General features: G+C 38.3%; 2 protein-coding genes across 3 annotated transcripts in view; one reads left to right on the forward strand and one right to left on the reverse strand.

Annotated features, from left to right (window-relative positions):
• The window catches only part of LOC131063465 (uncharacterized), a 150,244-nt gene that overhangs the window by 2,091 nt on the left and 123,914 nt on the right, over positions 1–24,239 (forward strand). The gene's annotated exons all lie outside the window — the stretch shown is intronic.
• Positions 22,714–23,581, reverse strand: LOC131063474 (uncharacterized). The gene is made up of 2 exons (XM_057997298.2): positions 23,490–23,581; positions 22,714–23,381 (listed from the first exon to the last, which is right to left on the reverse strand). Exons 1-2 carry the CDS (start codon positions 23,547–23,549, stop codon positions 23,088–23,090), a joined length of 354 nt encoding a protein of 117 aa, XP_057853281.2. The 5' UTR covers positions 23,550–23,581; the 3' UTR covers positions 22,714–23,087.

Consider the following 24,239-nt stretch of genomic DNA (forward strand, 5'->3'; position numbering starts at 1 on the left):
CATTTGAACCACAATGATTTACAATGCCACTTCCACTAGCCATGTCATATGTAGAAGCTGCCTCATCTAAAGAGATTTTTGGTAAATTGTGCAACAATAATGTAACAAGTCAGAACACTCATGAGTTAGGTCCTAATTCCTTGTCATTCCTTCATTGTAATTGAGTTTTTTATGTGACAAGAGGTCCCAATAACTAGTGAGAGTTTGGGGGCAATGCCTCTGGTGGGGTTGAGGGGTAGCCCTCCTTGTGGGGCTTTGGGGGCAGCTCTGCTTGTGGGGTTGAGGGGTAGTGCCCCCTGTAGGGTCCAGGGACAGCGTCCTTGCCACTTTCCTTGTCGTGATACAGGGCGGGGTTAAGGGGCAGAGCTCCCTCCACTGAACTTCATGGTGCAAACCATTTTCACAATTTTATCACTTAAGGGTGAAACTAGGTATTTGACACTTTTTTGTTTATAAAAGTGTTTAAAAAAATGATTTTTTTGTTTTCTACCTAGTCTTGATGAACCTGACTAACCGGTGAAGACCTTACTAACCGGTAAAGACCTTTCCTTGGTTCTGTCTCCCTGTCTCCCAGTCAGACCGGTTAGTTCCCATCCTTGGTAAGGTATAAGGAAGCCAGTCGCCCTGTAATTGCGGTATTTAAGTTGGCTTTATGATTGATCCAGTCATCCATTGTAGATCGAGTTGTGTATTTTGGGCAGCCTTTAGGTTCCCCTGAGTTTGGCCTAGGTTCTGCCAGGGTCCTGTCCGGGTGCCTTGGGTGTGACCCTAGGTGAACCCATTGGCAAACCAGCCCCAGACGAGACCCATACATGTGGGGGAGCAGTTGGGGGGTAGGGGAGGTGGTTCTGGGAGAACCCAGTAACATAGATTTGGTTGAATCATATGAATCTCCATGTCCTCATTTATGATAACTGAAACAACCTACAAGGGAAATCTGAAAATCTGTAGTCTGAAGATGAGATCCAAAAATTACAAATTTGAAAGAGATTTAGTCTACTTGGGAAACAAAATCTCAATACTCAAATACTCAGACCCGAATCAAGATTTGAGAGACTCACAAAAGAGATCCCAAAACGGAAACTCTGGATGAAAAGACTCTGTGTTGACTGAGGACTTCACTTGCCAAAGAGTCAGTTGACTTGACTGAGAGTGTGTGCAATAGGGCAGTGGTTTTTGACAGATCCTGAAAAGTTATCAGGTTGTCGCAGAACTACAAAAAAATTCAAAGTTGCATTCTTGTGTAATTGCAAAATTGCAAGAATACAAAATCATTGTAAGATGTCCTGCTATTTGGAGAAGGTTAACAAGTTTGATAGTGTGTGAGGATCGTTTTAAATGTGAATCTTGTTGAGATAGAACAGCCAATTTTGCAAGTGTTGTAAATCTGCAAGATGTATTGTTCTGAAGTTTTACGGTGTAAAGTTGTTGTGAATGTTTGCTTTGCCAAGAATTGTTTAGTGTTGATAAATTTGCAAAGTTGTTGAACTTTAATGTAAATTTCATAAATTTGTAAATCTGTGTTGTTGTATATGCTGATTTGATTTGCAATGTATGTTACAACATGCTGCCAAAATGGATTTTGTTTGCAAAGGTCATTTTGAATGAATTGAGATAGCCCTCTTAATTGTCTAGAGGTTTGATGGAGAGATGAAAGGATGAGATCATGAAAAGATCCCTCTTAATCCTCCTACAAACAAACATACAACACTGATATAGTCATTAAGTTTGTAGATTTAAAGAGGTTGCCAAAATTTTGAGCTTACAAGTATTAACTGTCTAGATTTGAACTGTTTTAAAAGTAGTTTAATAGGTTGATATGAATTGATACTTGCTTGAATAGAAATGACAAGATAAACTTGAAGGAAAACTAATCTAATTTAATCTTATCCATAACTGAACACTAATTCTAACTAATTAATTTTAACAACTAACTAAACTATGCTATGAATGAAAACCTGAAATAAACAAAAATCGGAAATCCTGATCTTTTGGCTTAGTGGCTTCTCACTAATGTCATCCTTGGAGTATACACAGTCTTTGCAAGCTGTAGCTGAATGATTTCCAGAACAGGTGGAGCAGGGTAAGAAAATACCAAAAATTTAAGGCTGCTGTAGTGCTAATGATAGTAGACAATCATAGAGAACGTGTTGTTTGTCATGCTGATAATGATGGGCAATCACAGAGAACAACTTTTAATGAGTCAATAAAATGGAAGACAACCGTGGAGCAGAGGCTGCAACGGAGGATTGAAATAGAAAAACTGCAAAGAACATTGTACAATGGAAGAGAAGCAAAGTACTGGCCACTGCCTCCAACTTTGAATTGACCTAAGGGCAAACATGCAGTGAAGAAATGGCTGACAAAATGATTAAGAAATTGGCTTGCTTTCTTTTGCTTGTGAAGGCATGCATATAAAGAAAAGGGAATGCTAAGACAACAAAAACCTGCCAAAAGAAGGAAAATGAAATGCTCATCAAAAGTGTTGAAAATGTAGCTAGGTCGTATCCCTTGATTGGGCCGACCTAGCTTGGTAAATTTTAGATGTGGCCTTCGGCCTTAAAATTTATTGTGTAATTTTTAAAGGGTTATTGGTTAGGTCCTAACCTATGTAACTTGTGGTTATAAATGGGTCTGACCCCATAATGTAACTTGTGACCATTGGAGATTGGTCCCGCCTAGGCACATAAAACACTCAAAGGGCAAACACAAATGTAACGTGTGGAAGCATGGACCTATTCATGTAACTTAAACTAAAAGCATTATATTTTGGCGCCAAAGTCCTTAGCCGACTAAGGCAAGATATAATGCTTGTACCTCCTATATAATCAATGGATTGTAATCCATTTAATAGACAATAATGTGCACTTGATCAGCGAATACCACTCTGCCAGCGAATTCAATGTTGAAGTCAGCGAATATTCTCCAAGAGTCAGCTAACACATTCTGAGTGACAGTGAATTCACATTCTTGTAAATCGGCAGACTTCTGATCCAAGAAGCTATCCTCTTGCTGTGCGAACTATATCAGACTGATCTGCCCTAAGGTCTGCCCTACATCTGATTGGAGATTCAGTCAAGTTCAAATCAGAACTTGTGATTCAGATAAGTCAATTCTGTCATGCCCTAGGTGGGCGAATTTGTATTTGATTATCTTCTGACATTAATCTAATCAGATCTGAGATCTTTGGTTGCTGGGTTTTTCCTCCAAGAGGGAGGTTTTCCCAGGGTACATGTGTGTTATGCATATGAATTACTTTGCATTCTGATTTTCTGTTCTATACTGCTAATCTGATTGCTAAAATTAACAAAAAGAGAATTCTAGAACATGTGACTATTGACACTTCAAATTCCCAATTTGGCGAACTGGTCAAAACTGCCACTTTCTGTAGACAAACGGTCTCAAAACCACTGCAGCATAGGTGAAACTGATATGACAATTGTGAAATCTCTGCAGCAGTTTCACAACCACTGCTGCTTGCCAACTGGTGGTTTTGACCTGATTGGGAAAACAAAGCTAAAACTACAGAAAAACCGAATAGCATCTCAACTTTTTTTTGGGGGCACTGGCCCAAACCCTGTGCAAAGTCAATTGGGGGAAAAAATGGTGGCCTTCAGCTAACATGGACACACAAAGAGAAAATGGTAAGACCAACTAGAAGGTATGCCAAGGAAGACTTAGGAGATTGAATTGATGGGGGATGTTATGGGAATCAAGATCAGCTGTCAATTTTTTAAGCCATAATGGTGCAAGATGGGAGTGTAATCATAATTGGAAGCAAAACTATTGACCTGTGCATTTTTGGGTACCTAAGAGTCACTAGTAAGGCAATTGGCCTAAAGCTTAATCTTTTTTAGGTGACCTAAACAAACAATATCAAATAATATATCCTACTCTAATCACTTAACAAACTGGCCATAAATATTGTTTATATTAGGTTATATGCAATCCTTTTCCATATTTTTAAAAGTTCTAAATTTATTCCCTTTCTACCCTGAACTGAAATTTTCTGATTTTTGGTTTGTTTTCTTGTCTGATTTTTCTTTGACCAGCGAAAGAGAGTGTTTTGATTTGGTTTGTATTTTTGAGTTTTTTGATGCCAAACAGCAATAGAATGCTTGAAATGGAAAATAAACACAACAATGATACCTTTTTGGACTTTTCTACTATAAAATAATAGACTGATCAGGAAATCAGAATTCTGATTTTTATTGCAGCAAACACCAATAACAAGAAATAAACAATTTGTAACATCCAAAGTCAAATGGGCATACCAGGAGTCCAATGCTGACTTGGAGGTGTACTTTTATTTGACTAAATGGATGAATAATGCAATATAGGAGCTTCTAGAGGGTATCAAGTGCTCCAAAGTGATTTATTCTTATCAACTATAATTATCTTAAACTTTTATTGCTGAAATAGGTAGATCTGGAACAAATCCCAAAAAACTGCTAGGCAAGCTCTCTGAATTTTGACTAATTCTCCCACTGATTTTCTCATATCATCCACTTTTGCTGTGATAAGCCTGAAAAGGAAATTTATTTGATGATTCCTGCTGCTAACAATGAATTTTCAACCAATTTCAAACCCTAGTTGTTGCTGATTTATTTATTAGGCATCCCAGGTGTCTCCAAAACATACTGCCTGTCCTAGGAAGTCACGTGGGAGCTAAAGAAGGTTATTTCTGCCTCTTAATGCTTCAAAAATGTGACTGATTTACTGCTACAGGCCTGCAATTTGCTGATGAAGTTTGAATTTGTTGCCCAATGTGGAATTCTGAATGAATTCCTCTGAATTATGGCTTGGGGTATCGTCCAAGTTTGTCTGGAATTGAAGAGTTTTCGTTCTCCAACACCTAAATGCTGCTGATCTGATCTCAGAGCTGCAATTCCTAAAAGAGAGATGAAAAAAAGAATAATAATGATGCAAAATGATGCCTGTACACTGTCCTTTATGCTTTCCTTAACCCCACGCCCAAATTAGGGCTCCAATATGCCATGATTCCAAAAGAATATTCCTCAACTTAGGCACCCAGCTTGAGGGTTATGATTTATCATTGATGGGGCCACTTTAAATTAAAGTTTATTTTCCTTTTTGCCTAGATAGGCGTGCATAAAGGGGTAAACTTTATATTTCATCATTGACATTTAATTAACCCCTCTTTATAAAGTTACTTTATAAAATGTCCAATTTTATAATAAAATATTATAAAGTTTACATAATATAAGGTCACCAAGGCCAAGAAAATGACTAAGTATAAATCCTCTTGGTTAGCCAATCATCTCCTAACCTCTGCATTTGCCTGCGGAGATGGCTAACAGGCAAATCCGTGCTCCAGAGTGGCAAATAGAGAAAAGGGGACATTACAATTTAGCAACTCAAAATTTAGGGTTTTTTTCCCCTTAATCTAGCAAAAACGCCTTAGTGAAGCTTGGACTGCTTACATTAGAGTTCCAAACTCAGCTATTCAAAGAAGCCTATATTAAATTTACTGCTTCAAACGTAAACTCTCTAAATATTTATTTTTCATTGCCAGAAATTCCACTGAACAAAAGCCAAACTTGCTGAATTATGTCATCTATTTTTTTTTGTAAAAATTGAAACTGGCAGTCTTAGAAACATAATATTGCCTCTAGAATTTTTTGCTCCAAAGCAGTTGGACTGTCGGGTGCAGTAGTATTTCTAGATCGTTTCACATAGAATCCTCCTAAGGGTTTATCCTTTCACTGAATGAGATACTGTTTGCAAGATTTTGTTCTTCAATTTTATCTTTAGAGAATCCAATACGTGTTTTACAACTATCAGACTGTTTTTCACTTGTGAACGTAGTTGTTATATGGCCTAACAGGTTTCTTTTCCAGCAGAATAGTCCCAACATTGTAAAATGGATGAGTTTGGATATGAGTTTCATTGAAATTTTGGTGGAATAGTTACCAGTTAAGACCGTCTCAACCAAACTGAAAAGATGTATGGTCATCCACATGGCTCATTAAGGAATTACTTTGATGTAAACTTCCAAACAAAATAAAGCATGCTGGGATCATTATGAGAAGGCCTCATCATCTTGTAGCAACCAGATATTTGATCTTTCGGTATTTTCTTTGTACTATTTTTCCCAAACTTAATATCGACTTTTTAAATGTTTTATGCTCTTGGGTAGTCACAGAATATATGCAACCTGCTCTGTTCTGGTAAATATTTTTTAACGCTCACATTATCTTGGGTGAAGTGTATCTACCCTCTTTTTTGAGAGATTTCTCCTTATAAATTTTTTTATCTTGAGATTATTTTTGGCCAAATACCTATCACATAGAGCACAAAGGTAAGTGGTGTGCATGAGAAGAGAGGATAGGCAAACTTTATGTAAGATTTCTATAGGATTGACCATATTTTTACTTTCAAGGCTATTATTGAGGAGGCTTGTTATTGATGCTGTAAGGTACTTTATTATTTGTAACTTTAGGAAGGCCTTTAACTTTGTTCTATGACACATTCTTTTTGTTTCAGTTATGCCTTTAACATTGTTCACATGCTTTCGTAGAAGTTGAATGCTATTAGTATTTCATATGTTTTCTTTTCTACCATCATGAGGCTCTATGAGATGGTTATTGGCTGATTATGAATTCTTCATGTTCTCTTTGATTTTGTGAAGAATGGTTTTCAAATAAAATAGGCATGCCCTCTCTCATGGAATTTTTTTAATATAAATGTAGATGAACTTGAATACATTCTTCACGAGCATACTTGTAGATAGTGTTATGTCAATCCATGCTATGCTGACTTTGGTAAGGTAGTGCAAGTTATCAGAGGGATATAAACGGTTAGACCAATGTCTGTGTCTTAGTCGACAACCACTGACCCTTCAAATGGCACACTTGTTGTTGGGTCAAGAGAGCTGATTTTTATGAAAGGTCCTCCTCATACTACTTGCATTGTAATTGAACACTAACATTTGAATAAAGTATCAATTAGTGTTATTATTATATTGTACTTCGACTTACTAATTATGCCGAAGGCGTATCATACTCACATATGGATGCAAAAACGTCTGTCAACAAAACTAGAAGCATTTAATTTGATGTGTTTGTGATACTTAAATGCATGAAAAATTAAAAAAGGAATTTATTATTGTTTTTTAATTTTATGTTGTTTTATCTCCACTTCCACCTATCAACTCCCACTCACTCTGAGTTTAATTGATCAATCAATTTTGTCTATCTCACAATCAGTAATATATCTTTATTTGCTGGTCTATAATAGCAAATATTATGTAGAGGGGCAACATATAGCATCATATAATAACAACATTTGGACCATCATTTTCGGAAAAACTAAATCTGCAAATAGTAACTCATTTTGGTAGGAAATTGTGCACTTTCCATGCCCTTTCACAAGCACAAAATGATCACCCAAAACACTTCCCAAAGAGATAGTGGCAAGTACATTATAACCTCTCATCTGAAATTGACTCCATTCTTTATCTACAAAGATTTTCCAAGTCACTTTGTCAACTTTTACAATTCCATCCGAGTTTTGGATTCTTGCATCACAATCAAATAAGAAGGGATATTGGTTGGCTCCCTGCATTGGACTCATAAGTTGCAGCCATTGAACCATTTCCTTATGCTTGTGTATGATCAATTTCGATTTCCAACCCATTGCAACTTTTGGGGAATATTGAAATCTCCTTTAATAAAAATAGAACCCATTTTTTGTATCTTTCCTTTTCCTCTCAATTTGAATGTAGTCCCATCTTTTTAGTAATTGAGTCCAATTACCTTCACCTGAAACAACACATTTGTAATGTCCCCTACTAGAAGGCTGCCAATTTCCCAATAATCAACACCCATTACTTAATATTATCATGTCTTAAATTAATTTACTAAACTGGATAACCATATTTATTCATAGTACAATTGATAGTGGCTATATTCAAGCCCCAATTCTTACTTCCTTTCTAATCCTCAACCCTGGATGGTGATTTACTTGTCTAGGGCGCGATGACACCACCTTCATAATCGGGCCCAGGTTTCGGGAACATCTGTCTAGACCACCCATGGGGCTGACCTAATTTGGGATGGATTTACTCCACCACGCCTCTCCTTATGGGGGGGGGGGGGGGGGGCAATAGAAAAGATTAAATAATTGGGCTAGAAAATGCTAGTATCTTCTAAAATTATGAATATATGCATATATCGATATCATTAGCATAATATAAACATCAGTCATATTGTAATCAATATTCCTAGTGCATGTATGTAATCGATTGTATTAAATGCGTGGGAAACAATATAATTATATAAACAGATTGATGTTATAAGATATTAGCTTCATACCAATATGCTATCACATGTTGAGAACACGGTTATAGTGAGAGGTGGGGAAAGGGGGGAGGGGGGTGAATCAGTATAACAAGGTGGGGAAAGGGGGGAGGGGGGTGAATCAGTATAACAAACTTTTACTTTTTCAACTTAATATTATAAGCATATAACTTTATCTCAAAACATATTCATTGCATACTAAAATTCACATGAGATCTAACTATTATGAACACAAATAGAACACAAGATGTATATGTGGAAATCCTTACGGGAGAAAACCATGGCAAAATAGCTTCCTTATATACAAGAATCTCTTTTAGAAATCTGTAGGTATCAACCCACTAGAGGCACCAACCCCTCATTCTAATTCGTGAGCACCAACTGACTAGAGGCACCAACCCCTCATTTGAATTTCCACCTTTTAATGGATGATGGATGATCCCATTCTTCACAAGTTCTCTTCTTCAAACTGCTATTATGGTGACAATAAATCTGCCTCAAAACTGGTCACAATCCTTCATGAAACTCATTATAAATCTATCATAGAGTGATCACAGACTTCACTTGAAAATCTGTTACAATCTTCTCATTAAATCTGCAGATAATTGCTCTTCTGAAATTTGAGATATAATATTTGCAACATACAACTCTCTATCACATTTATTACTTTCCTCTTTTCATATTTTATTCATCAAATTTGCTTATACACTTATTACTCATACATTCTTCTTTGCGCCAAATCAATGCTAGTGTATAATAATATTTTTCTTGATTTTACTCACTCTCATCCAACACACACACACCACCCACTTTGTTTTCAATCTTTCGTTCTTAGATATATTCATGTGTATTAGAAAGGACATATCCTTTTGCAAACAGATATCTCTATTAAATGAGTCATGTCCAAAACAATACTAATAATTGTTGTTTGTAACTAGGATAATGTATGGGTTCGGATTGCCTTAAAGGCAACATCTGAACCCACTTAGGACTGGGCCCTATCCTAAAGGGTAACGTGCCCCAAGGTTAAGCCCAGCCCTATCCTAAAAACCCCACGCTACAACAAATATTGGCGCCCAAATTAAAGGAGGCCGACTTGCAATAAAACAAAGTTAAAGATGCATATAAATATAAGACACCTTGCAAGTCAATATCACTCATTCATTATTCAGCGAATTAGCTCTGCCTGAAGAAGTGCGAACTTGCTCTTGAGGGTGCGAAATTGTCTAGACTTATGCGAACTAGTTCTAGAGGACAAAGACAATTTTGGTACAGACTTGAAGAAGTGTAGATCTGTCATTCATGAAGGATTCAGATTTGTAAAGGGAGCTAAGTATTTTACTTTTGCTGTCAAGAGAATATATAATCTGACCTAAGGGTCTTTAATGCTGGGTTTTTCCTCCTTGAAGGTTTTCCCAGGGTATTTGTGTTTGTCTCTGATCTACTTCCTTCATTTCTGATTTTACTGAATTATGACTTATTAAAATGCTACAAATCTGATTACAATCTAGGGCATATTTAAAGGATATAAATTTGTTTAACAAACCTAGGGTATAAAATCACATGGTATCAGAGCCAAGGTGTCACTAACTTCTGATTTTAGCAAATCATTTGTTGCATATAGCTGCTGTGTGTTTTCAGATTAAAATGTCAGGTTTGAAGGCTGAAGATAGACTTGAGGGAGCCATTGATTTTGCTGCTTGGAAAGTCCATATGTTGATTTTCCCAGGTTTTATTGGATTTATTTTAATGTATATATCTGATTCAATCTGATACTTGCATTCTTGGAATTCTATGTGTTCTCAAATTGAATAACATTATACTATATATATTCCTTTGGAGAGGCATGTCCTTGAACGGACATGTCTCTCCTTTAACTATAATAATTTAATCAATATTATAATGTTTCATCAATCAATTATTAATTTAGAATAATATAATAGATTAATATTGAATATTAAATTTTCTATGATTAATAATAATATAATAATATAACATAATAATATATTATTATTAATCAACATATATTATATGTATTCTAAATGATCATTCGACTGAAGCTACAAACATTAACACCGTATTCTATTGATCCTTGAAGAGAACGATTTGCTGAAATTTGTAGAAGAAGAAAGGCTGTCTCCTCCAGAAGATGCTGAAGAGCTGAAACAGTTCAAGAAAGATTCCCTCAAGGCTAGGAGGATCATAATTGAGTTTGTCAAGAATCATCTTGTCATTGTCATATCAAAGTTTGTGTTTGCCAGGGAAATGATCAAACACTTGGAAGGGATGTATGAAGTCAACAACCTCAGCAGGGCCCTTGCTCTAAGACAATAGCTTTTTCACATGAAAATGAAAGAAGAAGACTCAATCATAGCCTACTTCATGAAGATCAATGAACTAAAGGACAAGCTAAGCACTCTTGATTGCCAAATCTCGGATAAAGATCTTGTTATGATTGCATTAAATGGTCTACCTGATGAATGGGAACCATTCATTCGTAGCATTGGTGGAAGAGCCGATCGTCCCAACTTTGAGCGTCTTCAATTTGATTGCATCGAAGAGGAATCTCGAATTGAGGTAAGAGGAAAACTCAAGAACTCTCACAAAGATAATCATGTTCTCTTAGCTAAATCTAGGAAAGGTGGACATTGGAAGAAAGAAAGAAAAGAGAAGCAAAGATTTCAGATCCTCCTCCTATGATCCAAGGAAAAAGTCAAGAGATTCCTCTCACATTCGTTGCTTCAGATGTGATAAGTATGGTCACTATGCCAGAGATTGTCAGAATGACCCAAAGGAAAGGGAAGCCAACTTAAATGAAGTTGTCGAACAAAGTGAAGATTACCTTCTTATCTTTGCTCTATCCAGCAATGTTCCCACGGACAACAATACGTGGATACTTGACAGTGGTGCCTCCAGACACATCTCAGGATTTCGTGAGCATCTCTCAGATCTGATTGAAAAGGACACCAACCTTCATGTAGTAATCGGTGATGATGCTCGATACTCGGTAAAAGGTTCTGGCACTACCTCTTTAAAACTAGATTCTGGTATTTCCTTACAACTATGTGATATTCTCTTTGTACCTGGTATTAAAAGAAATCTTATTTCCGTTTCTGCCTTAGAAGATAAGGGTTTGCAAATAACATTTTTTGAAGGGAAAGTACTCGCTTGGCCTAAGAAATCTAATTTCAAATCTGCTTGTATTATTGGAAATAGATGTGATAGTTTATATAAGCTTGCAGCTAATCCAATTCAAGCCCTCATTCATGAGACCCCTGAATCATGCGAGCTATGGCATAGAAGATTGGGTCACCTACACTTCCAAGCTCTCCCCACTCTCGGTAAAATGGTTAAAGGCATGCCTAAACTCAGTTTATCTCATGATGATGCTTGTAAAGGTTGTGCAATGGGTAAGAATGTAAAGAATCCTTTTCATAAAAGCGATAGTAGGGCTAAAGAAAGGTTAGAACTTATTCATTCAGATTTATGTGGTCCTATGTCTGTAGCATCTCCTAGCGGCTTCCTATATTATGTTATCTTCATAGATGATTTCTCTAGGAAAACATGGATCTATTTTCTTAAATCCAAAGAGTCTGAAGAAGTCCTAAACAGATTTAAAGAATTCAAAGCCTTAGTTGAAAATACTACAGGAAATAGAATTAAATGTTTGAGGTCTGACAATGGAGGTGAATACACCTCAGGTAGTTTCTATGACTTTTGTGTTAAAGCAGGAATTAAGAGGGAGTTCTGCGTTCCCTACAATCCTCAGCAAAATGGAGTTGTTGAAAGAAAGAACAAGACCATTGTTGAAGCTGCAAGAGCCATGATCCATGATCAAGACCTGCAACCTTTTCTATGGGCGGAAGCATCCAAAACAACAGTTTATATTCATAATAGATGTCCTCATCGCGCCCTAAAGGATGTAACTCCTGAAGAAGCATTTACAGGAATCAAACTTGACATCAGTCACCTAAGGATATTCGAGAGCCCGGTGTATGCCCATGTGCCTAAATAAAAACGAATCAAGTTGGATCCATCTGGAAAGAAAGGTATCTTAGTGGAATACAACGAATCTTCCAAAGCCTTCAGGATCTACATTCTAGGTCAAAGGTATGTTGAGGTAAGTAGAGATGTAACTTTTGAAGAAGATATTGCTTTCAAAAGATCTAAAGGTTCATTATCCAACAATAATGATATGGTGATTGAAAATCAAGATTCAATAGTTGATGCTAACCCTGAGATATAGGAGGAGTCTACTGACCTTCCAGATTAGGAAGTTCAGAATGACCCATCAGAACCTATGCACTCTACCGATATACCTCAGGATATTGTGGTCTGCAAGAGAGACCACTTTGGGTTAGAAACATGATTCAAGATGCTGAAGGATTTGCTGCTCCCAGAGGAACCTTTAGAAATAGCAAGAGATTCCAAAATCACGCCAACTACATTTCTGTGATGTGCAATATCATTGAGTTTGAACCTCACAATGTCGAAGAAGCTATGTCCCATCATGCTTGGAAATTAGCCATGGATGAAGAGTATGGGTCTATCATCAAGAATGATGTCTGGGACATTGTACCCAGACCCAAAGGTAAGTCTGTTGTTTCCTCTAAATGGTTGTTTAAAATTAAACATAATGCTGATGGTAGTATTGAAAAATATAAAGTTAGGTTTGTAGCTCGTGGTTTTTCTCAGAAGGAAGGAATAGATTATGAAGAAACCTTTGCCCCTGTTGCTAGATATACTTCTATTAGATCTATAATAGCTATTACTGCAGCCAAAGGTTGGGAGCTGCATCAAATGGACGTTAAGACAACCTTCCTCAATGGTGTCATTGAGGAGGAAGTCTACATTGAGCAACCAGAAGGTTATGTAATCCATAAAAGAGATTCTCATGTTTGCAGGTTGAAGAAAGCTTTATATGGGCTCAAACAGGCTCCTCGTGCTTGGTAAGAAAGAATTGATAAGTACTTACTAAGCTTAGGATTTTGCAAGAATGATGCTGATGCTAACATTTACTTGAAAGTTTATAATGATGAGATGCTTATTTTAGTTTTGTATGTGGATGATTTATTTCTCACTGGTGAAAGTAAATTAATCATAAGATGTAAGAAGGAATTAGCCTCAGAATTTGAAATGAAGGACTTAGGTCTAATGCATTACTTCCTAGGGTTAGAAGTATGGCAAAGATCCAATGAAATTTTTCTAAGTCAAGGAAAATATACTATTGATATTTTGAAAAGATTTAGAATGATAGATTGTAAACCTATGCATACTCCTATGGAATCTAACTTAAAGAAGTTAAGTGTTTCTGCAACTAACTTTGATTTTGCAGATCCATCTGAGTAAAGGCAGTTGATTGGTTCCCTGATGTACCTAGTCAATACTAGGCCAGATATCTGTTATGCTGTGAATGCTCTTAGTCAGTTTATGAGCTTACTTAAACTTGTTCACCTGGTTGTTGCCAAGCACATTCTAAGATACCTGCGTGGCATGATTGGTTATGGGCTGAAGTATTCACTTAATACCTCAATCCTCTTGGAAGGCTACATAGATTCAGATTGGGTAGGAAGTGTCAAGGACAGGAAAAGTACTTCAGGTATCTGCTTCAACTTGGGCTCTGTAGTGATTTCTTGCACATGTAGAAAGCAATCTTCGGTAGCATTAAGCACTGCAGAAGCTGAGTACATTGCCGCATCTGTTGCATCCAGAGAAGCAGTGTGGCTTCGCAAGCTCCTTGTTGGATTATTTGGTCAAGCTAGTGGTCCTACCACCATTCATTGTGATAATCAAAGCTGTATAAAGATGTCAGTAAATCCCGTATTCCATGATCGGTCCAAACATGTGGAAACTCACTATCATTTCATTCGGGACATGGTGCAAAGAGGTGCCATTCATCTAAAGTACATTAGCACAGACGAACAGATTGCGGACATCCTTACCAAACCTTTATCCAGAGTGAAGTTCGAATACTTCAGAGACAGACTTGGCGTTGTGGAAAAGGGAACTCTGATTGAGAGGGAGCTTCAATCTCAGTGACTCTTCTGTAGCACTTTGAATCATTCTTTGCTTGTGTGCAAGAATGAATTATGTCCAATCTATGCTTGTGTGCTAGATGGATAATTGTAATTATGTAAAGACCCACTTGTGTATTACACATCCTATGCTTGTGTGCTAGAACCATCCTATGCTTGTGTGCTAGGTGGAAGATGTAATTCAATGCTTGTGTGCTAGATCCATTCTATGCTTGTGTGCTAGATGGAACTCTAAAGGTTCAGATTATGTATTCTCTTCTTCCCTAGTTAAGAGGGAGTGTTGTTTGTAACTAGGATAATGTATGAGTTCGGATTGCCTTAAAGGCAACATCCGAACCCACTTAGGACTGGGCCCTATCCTAAAGGGTAACGTGCCCCAAGGTTAAGCCCAACCCTATCCTAAAAACCCCACTCTACAACAAATATTGGCGCCCAAATTAAAGGAGGCCGACTTGCAATAAAACAAAGTTAAAGATGCATATAAATATAAGACACCTTGCAAGTCAATATCACTCATTCATTATTCAGCGAATTAGCTTTGCCTGAAGAAGTGCGAACTTGCTCTTGAGGGTGCGAAATTGTCCAGACTTATGCGAACTAGTTCTAGAGGACAAAGGCAATTTTGGTACAGACTTGAAGAAGTGCAGATCTGTCATTCATGAAGGATTCAAATTTGTAAAGGGAGCTAAGTATTGTACTTTTGCTATCAAGAGAATATATAATCTGACCTAAGGGTCTTTAATGCTAAATTTTTTCTCCTTGGAGGTTTTCCCAGGGTATTTGTGTTTGTCTCTAATCTACTTCCTTCATTTCTGATTTTACTGAATTATGACTTATTAAAATGCTACAAATCTGATTACAATCTAGGGCATATTTAAAGGATATAAATCTGTTTAACAAACCTAGGGTATAAAATCACAATAATACCTCTTCAATTTAAATCTTCTTTTAATGAGCAAACATATTACTTGTTATTTGCACCTTTCTTATATTAAGATTTGAACCTTGAATTCGTACCTTTCAAGTGTTGTTGTATAGCGGCAGGAGAGTATCTCCACCCAAAAATTCAAATAATAAAATATATATAAAATCGGCAGCATTCATTTTCTTTATTTTTTTATTGAGGCTGACTCTTCACCAAAAGTCATCTCCTTTCTCTTTGTAAAGTCGCCTTATATGTGAAGAAGGCTGACCTTTCACGAATAGTCACCATACATATATATATTTACTCAAGCGAATTCATTAAAGAGACATTCGATTTTTGATCAAGGCAAGTTCGTGTGACTTCAAGAAGATCGATCATCTTCAGCATATTATCATATTGCTTCAGATCGATATATTAAGGAGATATCTCATTCATTGTATAAATTGCACCTAGGGAGAGGTGCTATCTTCATTGCTTCAGATCGGCGTAGCCTTTGGGCCAGTTGTAAAGCAGATTTCTGCCCTTCTCAATATAACAATACAAGGAGATTATTTGGCTGGGTTTTTCTCCCTCAAGGAGGAGGGTTTTCCCAGGGTATTGACTGTGTCTTATTGTTTCTTATTTCTGTATTTCTGCTCAATTCATTTCTGATCATAAAATCAACATCAAGATAATCTTTATTTGTTTGCTTTCATAAGCATTATTTTCACATAAGCGCTGCTTGTTGATCACTATTACTTTTGCTAATGCTTCTCTTTAATTTTATCGCTGCCCATTAGTTAGACTTTATCACATTCTAATGCATATTAATTTCTTTTATTTAAATTGCTGTAGTTTATATTTAAATCTGCTTATTAATAAGATTGCTACCACTTTAACCATATAGACACTGCCTTATGAAGTTGCTTCTTTCATCATACAGATCGCTGCATCAACATGTTATAATCTGAAATGCTCCACTTAGGTTTTTTTTCAAATTTTCGACACAATAATTTCACCCATTAGCGTTAGCAAGATGAAATACTGAGAGCAATAAAAGTTGGCAGTTAGATCAGCCACTTCCACTTTTCAGTGGATAATGAAATACTGAAAATTAACAACTACTTGGCGGTATAACCAGCCACTTCCACTATCAGTGGGGAAAATTACAAACCCAAGAAGACTGAAATTAAGTAAATGACAATCACTCGACCACTTTTCAGTGGGAGGACTAGGAACAACAAAGCTATCACTCAACCACTTATTCAGCGGGAGGACTAGGAATAACAAGCTATTACTCAACCACTTATTCAGTGAGAGGACTGGAGTACAAAATGAAATAGAGATAGGCGGCGAAGCCAGCCTCTTCCACTTATGCAGTGGGTAGTACAAGAAAGTATAATGTAGTATGAAATGGACTGTTTTAGTACTACCAAATATAGTCTTACAATAAGAAAACTCTGCAAGATACTGTTAGTACATTAAAACTCCAATCTCTAATGGATACAAGAAAGTACTCCAAAAAGCTACAACAAGAATATTGGAAAACACAAGCCAAAAATGAACACCTTATCAAATGTGAAATAACACACCAGCATCACCAAAGTCAGACCAGCAGCACTAGGAAGTCCATAACTCCGTCATAACACCTCCAAATTGAAAAATAAATTGAATGAATGATTCAATAATCGGATGATTACATTGAACGATATACACACGTATATATAGAGGTTACAAGACGATGTTCTATAATTAGAACATAACGTTAAAGTAAAAGATTAAAGAGCTAAAAGCTAAATTAAGCTTAAAAGCTAATTAACTAAAAAGAAAAAGCTAAAGGCTAAATAAAGCTTAAAAGTTAATTAATTAAAAGAAAAACCTAAATGCTAAAGAAAGCTTAAAAGCTAATTAACTAAAAAGCTAAATGACCATTAAACAAGGAACTAAATATAGGTGACTAAAATATAATTAAATATTCTAATACCCTCCCTTAATGGTCATGCTATCTATCACACCAAGTTGCCCTCTAAATTTGAGAAACTTTGCCGGGCTCAAGGACTTGGTGAGGATATTTGCAGTCTGATCTTTTGTAGGAATGTACTGCAGTATCACTGATCCATCTTCAACATGCTGGCGGATGAAATGACAATGAAGCTCCACATGCTTTGTTGGCTCATGGAAGACTGGATTTTTGGCTAATTTTAGAACCCCTTGATTATCACAAAACAAGGGAGTAGGTCCTGGTTGAGACATTTGCATGTCTGCAAGCATCGTACGTAGCCAAATTGCCTCACATGCTGCCTTAACAGTTCCCCGATACTCTGCTTCGGTCGAGGAAAGAGCTATTGCCTGTTGCTTCTTGCTGGTCCATGTGACTGCACCTGTACCCAAGCTGAAAACATACCCAGAAGTTGACTTTCTGTCATCAACACAACTTGCCCAATCTGAGTCTGTAAAACCAACCAGCCTAGGATCTTTGCTTCTGTTGTACAGAATGCCAAAATCAGGAGTGCCCTTTACATATCTAAGCACACGCTTCGCTGCAACCCAATGTTCAACTTTTGGGGCTGACATGAAGCGAGAAATATAGCTCACAACATAACTGATGTCAGGTCTAGTGGCGGTGAGATAGATGAGGCTTCCTACTAGTTGCCTGAATGAAGACTCATCCACTACAGGTGAATCTGATTTGGCTGATAATTTGAGCCCTATCTCCATAGGTGTAGATGCAAGTTTACAATCTTGCATTCGAAACTTATCTAGTAGGCTCTTGGCATACTTTGACTGAGAAATGAATATGTGGCTATTAGTCTGCCAAATCTCTACACCGAGACAATAATGGAGAAGTCCCAAATCTGTCATATCAAAATGCTGACACAAATTTTGTTTGACCTGCATGATCAGATGTGCTGCATTGCCAGTAATGATGAGATCATCAACATAGACTACTAGAAATAGAATATCATCACTAGTATGTTTGACATACAAATTGGGATCTGAAGGACTCCTCTGAAAGCCTTGATCAATCAAGTACTTATCAATTTTGATGTACCATGCACGAGGAGCCTGTTTGAGGCCATAGAGTGCTTTGACTAGTCTACATACCTGGTGTTCCTTACCGGCAACCTTGAAACCTGGAGGCTGCGTCATGTAGACTTCTTCCTGCAAATCACCATTGAGAAAGACACTCTTGACATCCATTTGATGGACTTTCCATCCAAATTGAGCTGAGAGAGCGAGGACAAGCCTAATGGTACTCATCTTGGTTGTGGGAGCAAATGTCTCTTCATAGTTGATGCCCTCCTTCTGTGAAAACCCTTTTGCCACCAAACGAGCCTTGTACTTATCAAGACTTCCATCAACATTATACTTGACTTTAAACACCCATTTGCAGCCAATGGGCTTCTTTCCTGGAGGAAGATCAGACAATACCCAAGTGTTGGTTGTCAGAAGACTATGTTGCTCCGTTGCCATAGCCTTTTCCCATTCAGTTACACCTTTAGCCTATGTATATGTTTGAGGCTCATAAATACTGTGAATGTTGGCCATAAGAGCAAAATTAACTATGTGTTGTTGGCTCTTACCTCTAACGGATCTACCCTCAATGAGCTCATCATCATGAAGATCACCAGTGGTCTTGGCCCACCATTTAGGCCGGAGAGTAGAAGTACCAACATCTGCTGCAGGATGAAGAGTGCCTGGAATATTTGGAGCAAGCTCCTCTGGATGTGGATCGAGAAGATCTTGAGGAAAGTCAGGGGGTGCAATGTCATGCCTGGGAGACCCCACAACTTCAGAGTCAACTAAATCCCTCCCATCAAGTGGAGCTAAGGGAAGACGAACACCCATACTTACAGCCTTTGGAGGGTGATCCTTAGTGCTCAAATTAGGAGAGGAAGGCTGAAAAGGCCCTCTTTCTTCATCAAATACTACATCTCGACTGAATATGAGGTGATTAGTGTCTATATCAACCAGCCGATATGCCTTGTGGTTGTCATTGTAGCCGATGAACATCAATTTCTGACTCTTTGGATCCAGTTTGGTGCGCGTGGCATCTGGAATCCAAACATAAGCTGTAGAGCCAAAAACTTTCAAATGACTGATTTTGGGCTTCCTGCCAGACCAAGCTTCCTCTGGAGTCATCTTCTTAACGGCCTTTGTGGGAGACCGGTTCAGAAGGTAGACTGCAGTGAAGACCGCTTCCGCCCAAAAGTGTTTTGGAACATTTCTATGCTCCAACATAGACCATGCCATCTCAGTGACTGTACAGTTCCTGCGCTCAACAACACTGTTTTGCTGTGGGGTGTAAGGTGTGGTAAGCTGATGCTTAATGCCATGTGATGCACAAAAGTTGGTGAACTCTGTAGAACAAAATTCCCCTCCATTGTCGGACCGAAGAGTGACTATCTGACAGCTAGACTCTTTTTCCACTAAGGCCTTAAACATTCGAAACATGGTGAACACCTCTGATTTCTGCTTAAGAAAATAAACCCACATGCGTCTGCTGAAATCATCAACAAATAATAGAAAATACCTGCATCCAGTGACTGATGGAGTGTTCATGGGACCACAGATGTCTGCATGAACGAGTTGCAAGACCTTGGATGCTCTCCAAGCGTCTCCATCTGAAAACGGAGTCCTATGCTGCTTTCCAGCTTGACACGCTCTGCAAACTCCATGATTCTGAGTTTGAATCTCAGGGAATCCTACGACTAGATCCTCTCGAACCAACTGAGAGAGATAGTGGACATTGAGATGCCCATATCGCTGATGCCAAAGAGTGCTGATGGAAGTACTCCTAGCTGCCATGGCGAGCTCCTGAGAATCAGTAGAATCAACAAGTCTATAAAGACCATGATCCTCAATACCAACTGCAACTGTAGTGCGAGTCTCCTTGTCAACAATGTTGCACTTGTGCAACCCGAAGACGACATCCAGCTGTGGTGAATGCTGCATAATCTGACTGACTGACAGTAGATTGAGCTTCATACCAGGTACAAAGTATACATTGAGGAATATTAAATCCCTCCCACCAGATGAAATCTGAACGTTGCCCTTGCCGACAACAGTATACTCTTCACCTCCACCAAAGATCACTGAATCAGTGAAAGGCATGCACTCAATAAACCAATCCCGATGATGTGTGAAATGTCGAGAGGCTCCAGAGTCAATGTACCAGGCTGATGATTGAACATCATCAGAGGAGGTTTGGGCCATGAACGCATAGAAGGTAGATTCCTTCTGATCAAGATGCGTGGCAGAATTGGCTTTCTGCTGGGACCCTCCCTGTTTGGATTGCTGGGATGCTATCAATTTCCGGCAATCTTTCACTAAATGGCCATATATATGACAGTAGGAACACTGTAAGCTCTTCTTTTTGGAAGACTGCTGAGGTTGACCTTGACCTTGTCCTTTTTGCTGGAAGGACAGAGCTTTATCCTTGTACTTATGCGAAGCTGAGGCTGTGAAAGCCTGTTCAGCGGATGAACTAGCGCTGCTTCCAAACTGCTGCTTCCATTGATCTTATTGGAGCAGCTTGTTGCAAAGATCAAGAAACTTCGAATCAACACTAGTAGAGGAGATATTGAGCGTATCAATGAAATGCTCGTAGGATCTGGGAAGGCTTTTCAGCATGATCACTACCATATCCTCTTCCACCATGGTTTGGCCTATAGCTTCTAACTGATCACGGATGTCCTTGATCTTCGTAAGATGTGCCTGGATAGATGACTTCTCATCCATCATGATAGAAAACAACATATTCTTCAGAAAGAAAGCTCGGCTCTTGTCGGACGTTTCATGAAGATCCTTCAAAAGATCCTAGATCTCTTTTGCTGTTTTACCTGAAGGCACCTGTGGGAGTTGATCATCTGTGACAGAGAGTTTGATAAGCATGGCAGCCTCTCGATTCTTCACATCATGTTTGTCTTGATCATCACCGGCTGTTGTAGGACGAGATTCCTTGCCCAAAACAAGCTGATCAAGGCAACGATACTCAAAGATGGTAAGCATACGCTGTTTCCAGGGGTTGTAGTTGTGGCCGTTGAACTTCTGACTGTGTTCCAACATGATGTTGGTTAATGATGCCATCACGGAAATCGAGGTTGATCGAGGTCAACTAAGTGAAAGCAAGAGACAGAAGAATCTGATTTAAAAAAAAATCAGAACAGAAACAACTGCTGAAAAAACTGAAACCCTATAGGAGAATTTTGGCATGAATTCCAAGGCACGAATTTCGAGGTTTGGAAGAAACCCAACAATTAAAATTTTTTGCACACTTAAAACAGCATAAATGGTGCCAAAAAAACAGCAAAAAACCCAACGTCTACAGAAATAGCAGAAATTGTGAACTGTTTTTAAATTCCAAAGCAAATTTGCTGGCACAAAAATCAAGGCACGAAAAACGAGGCACCTAGAAAAATATGAGACCAACCCAAAAAAGCTCTCGAAAAACCCACCAAGAATCTGAAAACAGAATGCAGATCCGACGGCTCAAAAATTGAGGCACAGAAAACGATGCACCCAGAAAAATCTGACAACGACCCAGTTGAGCTCTCGAAAAACCAAAGAAACGGGACTCAGACTCGGCTCGGACTCGGCAAGGCTGACTCGGACTCGGACTCGGGACTCGACGTCAGACTCGGCTCCAGACTCGACTGGATTCGAGAAAGTGAAAAACTCAAGAAATTTAGAGATTTTTAAAGATTTAAAACTTGTTTCAGACACCCTTTATTAAATACACCTTAAAGAAACAAAGTCATCATCAAACGCGGCTCATTTGATTACATACACAAGTATACATCAATCACATAAGCATAAATGCAAATTGTAGCTGAAGAAAATAATAAGCATAGATATATAAATATTGTCAAATGTATACAATATTACAAAACTCATGGAATAAAAAATCCATGTCATCATATGATCATCATCAAATGTTTCATACAAATACCAAATGTAAATAGTAAATGCTAAATACAACTACGAGTGTACAAGCCTATGGCTCATAGGGCCGTGCAACTGAACCCTCTCGCCCTGGCCCCCTGCGAAGGCGTTTAAAGTAGGTCCTGGATGATTCAGCAGCCATAGTCGCTCCCTGTGACACCATGCCATGCTCACCAACATCAGGAACAGCTGTGTCATGCTCGCCAACATCAGGAACAATTGTGTCACTTTGAGTCTCAGTATTTCGTGTCTCTGCTCATGCTCTCTGCTCCTCCTCTGCCATGGCTATAGCCTCAGCCTCTATATCTACCCGGTCAATCCAATTAATGTCATCATCACTAAATACAGCTGTAGGAGTCCCAGGAGCTGTCTGATTCTCATTGGCCCACTCTGCTTCAAGATCAACCTCATCTAGAATGATAGGAGACATGTCAACTATTGCATTCTTTCTCATTCTTAGGCGGAGGTTGTAGTGAACAAAGACGAGATCATTCATCTTCTCCACAGATAATCTATTGGGCCTCTTGGAGTGTATGTGCTCAAACATACTCCAATTGCGCTCACAACCTGATGCGCTGCATGGTTGGCTCAAGATGTGAATGGCCAACTTCTGAATATTTGGTGTGTCTAGGCCAAAAAAGTTCCACCAATGATCTGAGTTTGAAATGAGAAAAATAAATAAAATCAGTCTCACTCATGAACTCATTTAACAAGTTACAATATAGTATTGAATAAAACTAAAATTAAGCCTAACAATTTATTTTTACCTGGCATCATAGTTGTCCTACCGTCTTTGGCGACAGGACGAGAGAAGGTCTCCCCTTGTGCATCTGAGAACATCTGTAGCTCTCGAAAAAGGTCTATTTGAGAAGTACCAGCAGGTCACATCTTCTCCACGGTTGCATATAGCCCATTAAGGACCTCCACATCAGCCTTGAAAGAAGGGATAAAACGGAATGCCGGATTCAGATAATAGGCTGCCGCATGGATGGGCCTATGAAGCTGATGATGCCATCTCCTATCAATGATCTCCCAAATGGGACCATACTTGCTCTCATCTGCTCCATAGACGAATCTGATGGCCTCCTTCGCCCTATCCATGCCCTCATATATATAGCCCATTGTGGGCTTATCTCCATCCGCAACTCGCAACAAAACCACCAAGGGCTTAACAAACTGCAAAATTGAAAATATTGTGTAATTTAGAAAAATGAGCAAATAAGAGAATACATATAATAAGTTATAAAAAATGAAGTTAAATTGTAGAATTTATAAAAAAATTACCTTCACTATCTCATCACAAGGGACCCAAAAGCCTTGCTCATCAAAAATGCAGTCTGCCATCTCTATCCCTGCAGGGGTGGTAGCATAGGATGAGGAAGACCACTCCTCACTAACAATCATACGTCTCAAGGCAGACTTAGACCTAAGCATGGACTGCAATGTGAGGAAGTTTGTGGGAAATCTTGTGATTCCTGGACGAGCTAACTCCTTCTGCTCTGTGTATTGTCTCATAAGAGCCAACACCCATGAATGATTATATACAAATTTGCAGACATTTCTTGCCCTTTCTACACATCTCTTGACCCATGAGATTTTTCCAATATCCTCCAACATGAGATCAATGCAATGAGCAGCACATGGAGTCCAAACTATAGATGGGTGCCTCTCCATCAATAGTCTACCTGCAGCAACATAATTTGTTGCATTGTAAATTTTAATTAATGGAGGTACAAACTACAAGATAGTAATTAATTTGCAAACAAAATTAGTTTGTAATCAAAAGTTTACCCGCAACAACATAATTTGCTGCATTGTCGGTCACCACTTGTACCACGTTCTCCTCACCCACATCTTCAATCACCTCCTCTATCTGCTCACATAGGTAGGTGGCATTCTTGCAATGGGCGGAGGCATCAATGGACTTGATGAAAACGGTGCCCCCTGAAATAAAAAAATAAAGCTAGGTCAATGATCATTCAATAAACCATTAGATAAAAAATAAAAAATTAAAGACTATATGAAACTAAAATT

The sequence above is a fragment of the Cryptomeria japonica genome, chromosome 5 (assembly GCF_030272615.1).
Source record: "Cryptomeria japonica chromosome 5, Sugi_1.0, whole genome shotgun sequence".
In the NCBI taxonomy this organism is placed as follows: domain Eukaryota; kingdom Viridiplantae; phylum Streptophyta; class Pinopsida; order Cupressales; family Cupressaceae; genus Cryptomeria; species Cryptomeria japonica.